Raw genomic sequence first — 13,319 nt, 5'->3', positions numbered from 1 at the left:
TTAGTGTACATAACTGGATGTCCCTGTCATTTGATGCTGTGGGATAGGCTGATGATGAATTACGAGGAGAATTCCAGAAGTATCCAGTTGGCATTCTGCCTGACTGTGTACTTCATGCAGACAGAGTTGATGTGCAATGGCACCTTATTTTCCAGCTAAAAGACACAATAACTGGAAGATACACATTTCTTTGTCAGGTTATGAAAGAAATGTTGGTTCTTTTACCATTCTAATGCTGACTGTGATAGACTTTTCAGTATTGTTAACTAAAAAAAAAACGTAGTTCAGTTCCAGGCTCAGTAACCCAGTACTTAGTGGTCTGATGGTTGCTCCGTATGAAAACTTTAAGCAATAACTGATGTTAAAAGACCAGAGGGTTAAATAAATCATTTTGTACATATGCTAATTGAAGTTTTATCATATTATACGTGGATTGCTCTTTTTCTGCTGAGATTACTCTTTTTGTCCACTTGGATAACACTTTGTCCTCAGCAGGGGTTGGCATATATGTAAGGCAAACCAGGGTCAACAATCTCTTTGTCCCTGGGTTAAGCACTTAGTTCCAATTTCTCTGGCATGATATAGCCAATAATATGTTAAAAGTGCCACAAAGCAACAAACATGTCCTAATAACTTTAAATGAATAAAAGTTGAATTTGTGTGTGCATTTAAGTTGGTATTTGTGAATTAGATGGGGCTGAGCAATGTAGTCTTACATTTTGTTGAGCTAGACACTATTTAAAGATCAAATATCATCACCCTTTTGCCTTTTCCATGGTGGATCCAGAAATATCTTTTGGAAGGCGTGAGTAGTAGATAAGTTGGTTCTGTGGAATGGAAACCTTAGGGTAGGCCCATATGATGGAGACCCAAATGTTTCTGCATTTTAAGCATTTCTCCTTCAAATAACATTCCCCAATCACATTACATTAGGGATAGAATCTATTACATACCAAATCGAGCATTACTATAAAAAAAAACCCCCAAAACCCCAATCTTTTCCAGTCTGTTTCATATTGGACATAATTTTAACCATCTAACTGTAAAGAAAATGTTCCTTAGGAAGCTTTTATGTTCTTTTGCACTTGTTCCTTTTTTTTTGTTGGGGGGTAGCTTCCCTCCCATCCCAGTCTCCATACTCATCATAATAATATCTTGTGAGCAGTATTTGTTATCATACAGAAATTATACTTACTGAACATACAGTACAGCTCACATGTATTTTCTGAACCCCACTCACAGTGGGAGTGGAGAGAATGGTGAGGATTAAGAGAAAAAACCTCCACCACTTATCCGCGTGACCTGATGGAGTTGCTGCAGCTTGTACAGAATCGCTCTGTACACCACGGTTTCTTGCAGAGTCGTCAAGATCAGTTTCACATGGGCATGGTTTACTGTGTATGATCTCTACAAGCAATGCTCAGTAGAGGTTCATGAAGAGAGAGGTAGCAATTTATCTACATTGTTATCAGATGATTATACACATTTCCTAATTTGAATGATGAATGTAATAGTTATAATGCCAAATCAAATTTGAGACAATATTAACATATTCGCAGTGGCTCGGAAAACTGTACTACTGCTACATTACTTTTTTCATTGTGACCACACATCATTTGACTAGATTCTTCATAGACCTGATGATAACATTCTACGGTCCTCCATGTTATCCCTTGAACTTGAATCATATCACCTCTGCATTATATGCCACCTTGACATATCAGTCCTTAACCCTCCACCTTTATCTGCTACTAAGAGAAACCTCTGTATGATAAATAGAACCAAACTAATGCATGACATCCAAGCAAACCTAACAACTTGCTTACCTCCTACAGCAGAACAACTTGGTAGCTGCCTGCGTTCATTGCTCGACAAACATGTCCCAGCTACCAAGTGCAGAGTCTCAATTCAAAAGTGTTCTCCATGGTATAGCAGTGTTAGGTACCAGCTTCGCAATGCTAAAAGAGACGTAAAGCTGAATGGCATTGACTTTCCACCAGAATCACTATTCATAAGCAAATCTATGAAGCCGCTAAGAAAAATGTCACAAATGTAGTCCATGTAGCCAAATCGGCCCACTACACTACTAAGTTCATGGAAAGTTCCAGCTGAAAGAGCTCTTCGAGATTACTAACAAGCTAATGCCAAGGAACAAATCTACACCACTTCCAACTAACTTCTCTCCAGTCGACCTTCCGGACATGTTTGCAAATTTCTTCTGTGACAATGTACAAACCATTAGAGATAAGCTTGACACCACAATTTCAATTGGCTCATCATCACCATGCATTTGGGATACAGAATTTTAGCAGTATCCATTAGCAGCATTTGAACCTGTCTCTTTGGATTTCGTACCGTACAGTCCTGATGAAGAGTGCACCAAAGTCGTGTGAACTTGATCCAATTCCAACATCACTGCTGCTTGAGTGCTTAGATCCAGTATTGCCTTCACTAACTGATGTTATTAATACCTCTCTCTCATCAGGGGATTTCCCGTCATTTTTCAAAACTGCCATTGTAAAGTCTCTGCTGAAAAACCAACAGTAGACCATAACGATTTTTAGAACTACTGCCCAGTTTCTAATCTCCCATTCATAACAATCTTAGAAAAGGTTGTTATATCCCATCTTGTATCTCATCTGAATTCAAACAGTCTTTTTAGCAATGTACAATCTGCATATCGCCCTTGCCACAGTAGTGAAACTACTCTTCTAAAAGTAGTTAATGACATTCTCTCTGCTTTGGATAGCGGAAAGATTACAGTCCTCACCCTCCTTGATTTGTCAGCAGCATTTGACACAATAGACCATGGTATATTACTTCACTGTCTCCAGGATGTATTTGGCATTTATGACAAAGCCTTACTGTGGTTCAAGTCCTACTTGGTCAACAGGACACAAATTGTGTCTGCAAATGGAATACCTGCAGCCCAGTTTATCTATGTTGTGGTGTTCCACAGGGGTCTGTTCTTGGACCTGTTATCTTCATTCTATACACTCAGTCGCTCTCAAGTGTCATCGATCATCATCCAGTGTCTCACCAATTGATGACACCCAAATATACAAATCTAGCCACCCAACTGAAGTTGATGCTACCTTCCAAGGTGTAGAGAGGTGCATTTGTGATGTGATATCATGGTTGATATGTAACAAGCTGCAGATGAATGATGATAAAACTGAGACCATTCTGATCACAACACAAAGACTTTCTCATTCACATCCTTTACCTCAAACAATAAATATCAGCAAAACCAACATTAAATTCAAACAGTCAGTACGAAACCTAGGTATTACTCTGGACAGTACTCTCACACTGCACCAACATGTCATGAACATATGCAAGGCTGCATATCTTGAGCTGAGACGTATCAGCTCCATTCACAAATATCTTTCAATTGATGCCAAACACTTGTGTGTTTATTAGTACTTTCAAGACTGGACTATTGTAACTGAATTATGGCTGGTTCATCTCAATATCTACTCCAGAAACTTCAAAAAGTTAAAAACACAGCTGCTCTGATCATTGTTAGAATACCACGATCAGAGCACACCTCCCCACTGCTCTGTACCCAACACTGGCTATCCATTCGATCCAGAATCAAACACAAAATTTGTTCTCTGTGCTACGTTTCACTGACTGACTCTAGTCCAACATACCTATCCGACCTCACCCATTTGTACACACCAGCCAGATACTTTGCTCCTCTTCTGACAATCGTATACTCATTCCCACCATGAAAACAAAATCATATGGATAGCATTCTTTTGCATACCAGGGCCCAGCAACGTGGAATGAATTGTCCACTGAACTTAGACACAAAGACACAGTGATCACATTCAAGAGTGCTCTCAAAACTCACTTAATTCGACTGCAAGAACAAACTTAAAGACCTAATAATGTTTCCTACCTTAAATATTGTCAGCATGTTTTTTTATGTTTTCTAATTTCATGGTGTTTATGTTTGTAATTATATCATTATATGTTTTTTATCTTATAGATGTTGTCTAATGGTGTAAAGTGCTTAGAGCTTCTAAAGATTAGGCGCTATACAAAGTCCTCAAAACAAAACAAAAAATATCATGGTCACGGTAAACAATCTGGCCTCACACATAAATGGCCAGTCCCTTGCAGTACACGTACATTTAAAATTGAACAAGTATACATATTCAGCCTCATGACTGGGTCGTGATGTAATTCGTAAATTCAAATTTTGCTTTTGTTTTTGTTGGGTTCTTTTAAAAGCAAAAGTTGCAGTCAACTAGAATTTAATTGTCCATGTTTAAACAGCAAGATAAGATCAATATGTTGTGCTTCTTGTCAAGTCAATGCGTAAGTTTATTCAGATATCTTTGAATAAAGTAATGTGTTAACATATTGTAAAAGAAGTTTCTTGTGGGACGGTGGTTCTTTCTGGGGTTTTCCCGGGTTCTTCCTCTGCCATTTCTACTGGCCACCATGTATAGCCTATCTTGTGCTGAAAAATGGCATTAAACCCTACAACAACAATCAGACTTAAACTAGTTCATGGTTGCGTGCATGTATATTCAGTCTCATAACTGGGCCATTACTGCTTCAGGACTAAACACATGGTTCACATTTAAGTGTAAATTCAGAGTTTTCTTTCTTGTTGTTTGTGTTTTGAAAAAAGCAATGGAGCAGAGGTGGAGGGTATTAAGTCCCCCACTGCAATACATGGGGTTCTGAAAATACATGTGGAGTGTTCTGTACTAGTACATTGGTCACACCAACAGGTGAAGTGGTTGACTAAATCACCTAAAAAAAAATGTAAACTTTGCCTACTTCTGTTAGGAAAGTGAAAATGACTTCACTCTGTGATCTTTTAAGAGGCAGATTGACTGACCATACTTTTTGAGATGTCCACTCGCTTTAGCCAGGTTAGTTCTAGTATTGTGTTGAAGCAAAATGTATTCATCAAGCCATTAGTAGCTAAGCCTAGTTTTTATATCAATTATGTTGACAAACAAACTCCTGCACATTCATAGGCATGTGTTTTGATAGTTGATTGACCATTTACCCTTGCCCGAGTTAGTTAGCTGCAGCACAAGAGTCTGAGGTTTTATCAATAAAGTACGGCGAAATCTCAGACAACATGAAATCACCTTATTAAATGAACATTTATATTACCAATAAGGTGATTTCATATCGTCAGAGATTTCGCCATACTTTATTGATAAAACGTCAGACTCCTGTGGCTGCAGTATCACTGCCCAATTTCCGCATGTTATCCCTTGATGATAAAAGATACAAACTTGTGTTTCGAAACTTTAACAATAGTATGTAAATAGCAATTTGTGTTTTAAGATCAGAATCAGTGATCTGAATATTTTATCTGCCTCTTGTACACTACTACCTCGTCATAAATTAGTTTGAAACTGTAAGTGAACCAGTAGGCCTAACCACAGGGGCTCATTACAAAGAAAATTTGGAGTATCCGTCCTTAAATGAAGGGATGGGGGTTCTAACCTGTAGCAATATAACAGTTAGAACCCCCATCCCTTGATTCAAGGATGGATACTCCAAATTTTCTTTGTAACGACCTTGTGGGCCTAACAGGGAAATGATGGCAGACATCGCTATGTCTGGGAAGTACCAGTTTATTAAATTGTCTGTTTTCATAAATCATCAGGCAGATACATTCAGAAAAATATACAATTCATAAAAGGCAAAGTCTAGGCATTATGTTATTTAAGATTTAACTTTAAAATGCAATTATGTAGATCAGAAATGTATGAGACCATGCTGTGTTGTGGAATTTGTGAGAACGGAGAAGTGTTGTAAGGTCAAAGCTGTTTTCTGACTTCACTCGCATTTGTGAAAATATGGGGGGGGGTGGAGAGCAGCAAAGCAGATACTATTTAACCATAGTCTGAATTTCTTCTGACCCTTGCCACCCCACTTTTAACTCATTCGGCCCAGATCCCATCTGTAGGCATGATCTGGTTTCTGCATTCATTGGCCGATGCCACCTGTAGTCGTGAATTGTTTACTGCATTGAATTGTTCAATGGCCGATCACGTCTCAAGGTGTGATTAATGTGTGTAAGATACAGTGTCTCTGATTGGTTAGAAATGGGTTTATTCCAAGAACTCAACAACTATTAAACCAATCAGAAATGATTTTACTTTCATTTGTGGAAATTTGAATTGTTCAGAAGCCCAGGGTTATTGTTTGAGAGCGGTTTCACTACACTTATTCTCTTCATGAAGAATCGTAAATGATGACGGATGTAAAAGTGATTTTTGATGAGAGCAAAAATGAGGAGTTTCTCGGGTTTGATCTTGAAAATATTAGCAAGCTGAGGAAAGATATGTTCGGCAGTTGGATATTTTGTGAGATTTTGATTTGGACATAGAAGTTTCTGAGATTGAATCGTCTGAAGATGAGGATGCTGACAGCGATGATGATGGAGTTTTTGCGGATAAACGTTGCACATAATTTTGTAAATACTGTATAAATAAGTTGTGAAAGACTTGGTCAAATAGGAAAAAAAAATACATCACTGTGTAGACAAATTCATTTGGAATAAATGGTGAAAATTTTGTGGAGTTTAATTGGATATAAGAAGAGAAATTAAGGTAAGAGTGAATGCATGTGCACGATGTTTTCAAAATTTTTCAAACAGGTAAAAACTCTGGGGCACAAGCAGCTAGACACAGCTTAGTGCTTCTGGGGCATAGCAGCTGAGATACTGATAACAGTGCTCAGTGGGCCGAATGAGTTAATATTTGGACATTTATGTTGGGGTGTAGGGTCAGAGTCCATTCCCTATCGAAAAGTTGGAATTCGCCGACACGATTTGGTGCACATGGGGTAGCCGCTTATTAGCCGGCCAAGCAAACTTGAATGACCTTTCATCGAGATATACCTGCATGAAATTGACAGGAATATGATTTATTGTCTCAGAAATTGCCATCACAGCATGTCTTTAATTTGCTGATAGACGAGGCAAAAGTATATCGTTGCTGAAATTTGACCTGGATCTGACCAGTTGCATTCCTAGTCATGTGACTACACAAAACCTACATGTCAATGACATCAGTTTAACAAGTGCCGAAATATACTTCAAGTATGTAGACAAATAAATAAATCATAAATCTGCAATCCTATCAATGAACTGTTATAATGAAGCAAAGTGAGTAAATTACACATTACGAAAAACACTCCTTCTAAAAACATATGTACTCGCGTCTGTGTCGATTCGAATGGAAAGAAGGGTTTAGTTTATATACAGACTATAAAGGAGCCAAGTCTGTGATTTTATGCATTTGTGTGTTATGTATGTATAGTTATGGTACTGTTTTATCCTCAACAAAGAAATGAGGAAGAACAGTATGATTTGAAGACACATATGGATTAGCCCTCATGTATATGGTACAGGGATTGTTTCAAATGTGTTTAGAAATCTTTGACATGCCATTATTGAGAAAATATATATAAAACGTAAAGAAAATTTTAAAAAATTGATTAAGGGTAGTTGATTAAGCATTTTTACTAACTTGTATTTACAATAATATAATCTGATTATTCAGTTAAAATTTGTTACAATGTAGTTTCTATTCTCATTTAGAGTCAAATGACCAAAATAACTCAGATAATTTTCGACTTGAAAATAAAGTATTGCTTAAATCCAATGTTAAATGCAAATATGCATACTGGGAAATAGAGGACATGATTCAGATAAGAGAACACACATTATATACACCACTCCCTCGATAACTCGCGCACATCGGGGTCCAGAAACATCGACCGCACTATAAGTGAGGGGCAAGTTATCGAGGGACCTATAAAATAAGCCCAAAACCAAAAAAGTGATTGACGACATAACGGAAAAATAAGGGGGTGGGTAGGCAGATTATACTGTTGAATACTCACTTTATAATTGTTCTGAGATTAACTGTTAATAAATATCTTTTCATAACGGTGTACTTTATTATTTTCTCATAGGACAACATTAATTTCAGGATAAGTTACAGTATATTGAGGCGATCATCGAAAACATTATTCCACGTGGTTTCCATTCGCTTAACATGTACCACTTCACACATTGTGTACTACGTCACTAATCTTTATGTTGAATTGGATACATTCTAGTTTTATTGTTTGATCCAAATTAGACTTTTTTTATATACAAAAGATCGACTCTTTTCAAGAAACAGTGTCGATTTGAACTATAGATAGATTTGAATGTGATAGAAGTAAAATAGAAAACAAAAAAACAAGGGTTAATCAGTACTAACATATTTAATTGGTCTACAAATTTAAAACAATGTAAATTAGAATAAGTTAATACTTGCCATTTGTGCCACGCTTGACAAATATCAATTCACTTTTTGAAAAAATCAGTTAATTTTTTTTGTGTGTGTTACTCCTTGGTTTCTCTGCCGCCGAGCAAAATCCCTCAGATTTCTCAACTGCATGGGCTTTACGTAGTCAACATTTTGGGTCTCCAGCCACCTTATGGCAATATCAAAATATTTGATTGCTTCCTGTGCAGAGGGGTGGGGGTGCAACATCTGCATCTGCATCACTTTCAACACTTGTGTTACTCCAGTTAGAATTGTCTTCTGCTGCAAATTTGTTCGCTATAGAAATAATTATAGTTTCATCTGACATGTATTTGGCTGTGGGGCAATCATTGTCAGCACAAATCCACTCCTCCATATCATCAAGAGAAATGCCCATCACAAGACCATGAGTCTGTACGAATTTCTCCCAAACAGCCTCGGCATTAATGACATCAGTTTCACTGAAACATTCGAAGTCACTATCATCATCGTTGTCTCTGTTACTGTTTTGCTTTACGTCAAAGGCAGCTCCAAGACCCTTAATCCAGCACCCGAGGTCTCTTGTAATCGATTTTTTTTAATGCAACAAACACTTCCCCAAGTTGTTGATCAAAACAAAGCCGGCATGTACATGTAATTAGGTTTTCACAGAAGTACTCACGGGTTTCGATGTAACGGTCAATTGACTCTTTTCATGTTTTCAGTGAACAGAATATGTTGTGATTATAATGTTTACACTGAAATGGAATTAAAGGATTAGAACGTGACTTTCACACAGGAGGACGTTTAATTGGTGTTTATTCATTCTATGTTGCCACCTGTTAGCATTTACCAGAAGTTTTCATTGATCGCTCTTTCACCAAACTGTTTATTTACAGTATAATGACAACTATATATCATAAAAAATTACATAATATATAATATCTTTAAAATGAGGTCTCACTAGGATTTTAAAACTGGGTCTTTCAGCCTCTGAATTCAATCACTAAGTATCAGTACATTTTCTCACTTGGCCGCCAGTCAAAGCCTTTGAACTAGTCGCCTAGCTGTTGCATCATTTCTTTTTTTTTTTTAATGTACTCTTATAAAATGGCAACAGTACATCAAAGAGTCTTTCAGTCACTGAATTCTGTTATTGTAAATATCAGCACAGTTAACTGATCAACACATTTTCCCACAAAGCAGGTGGCTGAAACAGGACTGGCAAATCTTATTTCCCGCACACCTATTACATGCATACGGAGGACTCCCGCCTCAGTGATTTTCTGCGTCCCAGATCAAAAATTGGTGTCCAAATATGCGTAATTAAGCGTTTTCGAGAGATCTGAAATTAATTCTTCTTTAGAACTTGAAAATTTCAAAATATGGATTATATTTTTACAGGCATTGATCACCATTTTCGATGATAAAACGAGCAATGTATCAAGGTTTAATTTATTAATTAGTATCGTAATTTTTTCATGTTCAGCATATTTTAAAGATATTTTAAATACATTTTCTCTGGAAAAAATCGGGAGCCAAGACGGACACCGCGTTTTAAGCAGGATCGCGAGTTATCTGGGCGCGAGTTATCGAGGGAGCGGTGTATATATATATATATATATATATATATATCTATATCTATATCTATAAAGATGTTGTGTTTCTTGTTTCGCATCCACATCTCCCTGTTGAACTCTCACTTCTTCCTGTCCAAAAAGAAGTCACCTAAAATTCAAGTCTAGCTTGACCCCTGCTAGTAGAGGAATCTTGAATGTTCTGATTCTGTGTTCTTTGTTTTGTGCTTTTTGAATTTTTTACCCAAATTTTTTTGAGAATACAAAGCCAGTTCCTACAAAGTGACTTGTAATATCTGTTCATAGCCTGCCTTTAATCCCTGTTAGAAATGTTAATGTTGCTCGTCTCACCAGCGAGATGCTATATATATTGTGACCCTGCTATTACATGGTGGTAGCAGTCCATAAAAATCAACTGTGCTATAAACTGAACTGTGCTGTAACTAACCAAGTCCTTTAGCTGAAGAAACTTATGCTTTTACCTACAATATGGCTGGGGTGTGTAATAAAAACGGGCGCAAAATTGCGTGCTTTTGTTTAAATGAAGATAGACTAGTCTAAAAAAACACCTGTATATTGACAACTTACATTTGTTTAGTACAATCCATAATCTATTAAGTAATGTACATGTATATAAGAAATCCATAAATTCAAACAACAGATCACTTGTTATAAAATTCATGTATGACCGCATCCCATTAGAAAATAATAAAGCAATTGGTAGTCCTAGTTACTGATCTATGTCCAATTGTCACTAAACAATTCAGAGAAACTGACACTTATAGCATGTTGCTATACTTGTTTACATGAACATGCATTTAAATTGGCCTATCATCTTGCCGAGGCTACCCATTGTATGAGGCTATTCATGTACAATAACAATGATGAATATGGTTCATACAACTTTATGTTTTAAAGATAAGTATAGTTCCTACAACAGATGCTTTCAAATGAGTGTGATTCATACAACCATATGTTTTAAAGATAAGTATAATTCATACAACCATATGTTTTAAAGATAAACTTATATGATTCATACAACTGTGTATTGTTCTAATCACAAATCACAGTTAACTGTCCTTTTGCACAGTCAGGAATCCATATCCTTCAATGAATTTCTGTTACAAATTATGCTGCCCCTGCCGGCTAATTTGCCACATGTCCTGTCTTGCTTTTACACATAAGTTGCACCACCATACTGCTGATTGATCTATTGCACCAACAGCTACACAGCTTCACTGCAGGTCACATTTCCAGATGAGCTAGGTGCATGCTGCCAGCCCTTCCAACCTTTTCTAGCCCTTCCAGCCATTTAGCTATAAATATACCAAACTGGCCAGCATATTTACATTGAATCAACATTAACAGTACTAAGATATAAACATCTCTAAATTCATAATCAAAATATGGAAATACACTACACATTGCATTAAAAAAATCCATGAATACTGTACATGTTACTATCTATTTTCTGACCTCTGGATAAAAACTCATTATTAATTCATGAAATTCAATATTTTGCATACTTGAAATCTGATTAAAACCAAAATCTCGGACATGATGGAGTTATGATTGACTCTAATATTATGCCATGTTCTGTTGGCATTAGAGCTTTCACATTTATGAAATTAACAAACTTTATTCAGAATAATAACTGACAATTTCCATAAAACAAAACAATTTTTATTCTGACAAGTTTCAAAAAAATTAATTGACCAGTGAAACAAGCTGGACAGGAACCTTTGTTGGTGCCAGACAGGTCTATTGAATATGAGTAGATGAATATTTTATTCAGAGTTTAAAAAGATGGGATTTGTTGTTTGGACAGTTCATTTCATTTAACTGTTTCCAGTCTAGTCTTGTACATAGTCACCTTTATTAGAATCCACATTGCAAGAAATTTGCTACTTCTACAGTCTATAACATCCTAACATAATCTTTAAATCACACTTACGCCAAACTGTTCTATGGACATAAATCCTTTCGTTTCACAGGTATGCAGTAGCTCTGGTCTATATCAAAGAGAAAACAACAGGCATGTGTGCTTACGTAAATTAATTGAAGAGCTATTTACTTGGGATACGTTTTAAAAGTTGAAAATGTTAATATTAGAGACAAGATAGTAGATTTAGTAGTTCTAATTAGCAGCAATAACTTGTATATATTTTTTAAGGAAATCGATTTTATATGTTAACTGTCACGATCATGGCCACCTAAAGTCTATTTATTGTACATTTACATACATTATGCTGCAGAGGTTGAGTATGAGTGTGATCAGAGATGTAGAAATCATTTTCATGTCAACAAATCAACTTCTGGAAAACTAATCTCCCCATAGTAGCTACATGTACCACCACACCAACAACTACATCACATTTATTTGGTACTCTGTTCTGTATTGTGCAACTAACTAACTGCCAATTAACTATATATGGAGTTTTATTTGCAAAGGATACATGCAAGTTGCATAAGCATAACGATGTAGCTTGATAACTCAAATCAAGCTCTCTGACATATCAGAAAATCCTCATTATTGTATCTGCTTCAATGCCTATAATATATATTTAAGTAATCTTCTATTACATACACAGATGTCCCAGTAGAAATTTTGAACATGGACGACAGATCCATCCAGCTTTATGAAGATGCTCTTAAAGATGGCAAGGAGACTGTTTACAGCATAAGAGTCATGGTTGTCGGACATATGGGTGTGGGGAAGACAACCCTGGTCAGACGTCTTCTTGGAGAGGAGGTTAGCATTTCAGAGAGACGCAGTACAGAAGGCATAGATGTATATGTCAACTGCTGTGATGTTTCTTTGTCAACTTGTGAATGGACACAACGAGAGGAAGGTATGTGACCATGTATAAATTTCAGGCTGAAAATGTTAAGTTTCAAGGTCAGAGGGACTAAACGTGAAAACTTTCCACACAATCGGCAATAACAACATTTTGGACATAAGATTGGTACCAATTTCACTTAAGACCAAGTTGATATATTAGAAAGTCTTTTTGTGAAAATGAAGTTTTTGGGAAGCAAAACTAGTTTTAATTGTGTAACACTTAACTCAGAGATGCTCCCAGTGTGTTTGTGATTCGTGCAAAATTTGTATGAATTCATGCACTTGAAAAGTAGTGATGCATGAGGAATCCCACAAATTAGTTTCAAGTTGTGCATATGAAAATGTACCCAGCGCAATATATAATTTTATTCCGCTTTTCACTCGTAAAGTGCATGTCATGATACAAGTCAGGCTGGTAGAAATATTGTGTCAGTTGTCATGACATATATTTCTTTGTAACTGTTTACATGTTTTCTTCAGCTTGACATGAATGGTTGTTAAACTTAATTTGATTGGCAGATTTGGCCCTTTAACAAACATTCTGTTGTGGTTTGAACCCTGCATCAAAGAAGTTTTACAATTGCAGATTTATAATACAGGCTTTGTTGAAAATCA

At 36.4% G+C, this 13,319-nt stretch overlaps 1 protein-coding gene across 1 annotated transcript in view; it reads left to right on the top strand.

Moving 5' to 3' along the window:
• Positions 1 to 13,319, top strand: part of LOC149787065 (uncharacterized) — a 38,886-nt gene that overhangs the window by 9,498 nt on the left and 16,069 nt on the right. The window contains exon 3 of the mRNA XM_089976036.1: positions 12,454 to 12,714. Coding sequence (XP_089832162.1) covers positions 12,454 to 12,714 — 261 coding nt within the window. The remainder of the gene's footprint in view (positions 1 to 12,453; positions 12,715 to 13,319) is intronic.

Source organism: Sinohyriopsis cumingii, chromosome 12 (genome assembly GCF_028554795.1).
Source record: "Sinohyriopsis cumingii isolate HCF-2022 chromosome 12, ASM2855479v2, whole genome shotgun sequence".
NCBI classification, from domain to species: Eukaryota; Metazoa; Mollusca; class Bivalvia; order Unionida; family Unionidae; genus Sinohyriopsis; species Sinohyriopsis cumingii.
This window is presented reverse-complemented; position numbering and strand designations above follow the sequence as displayed.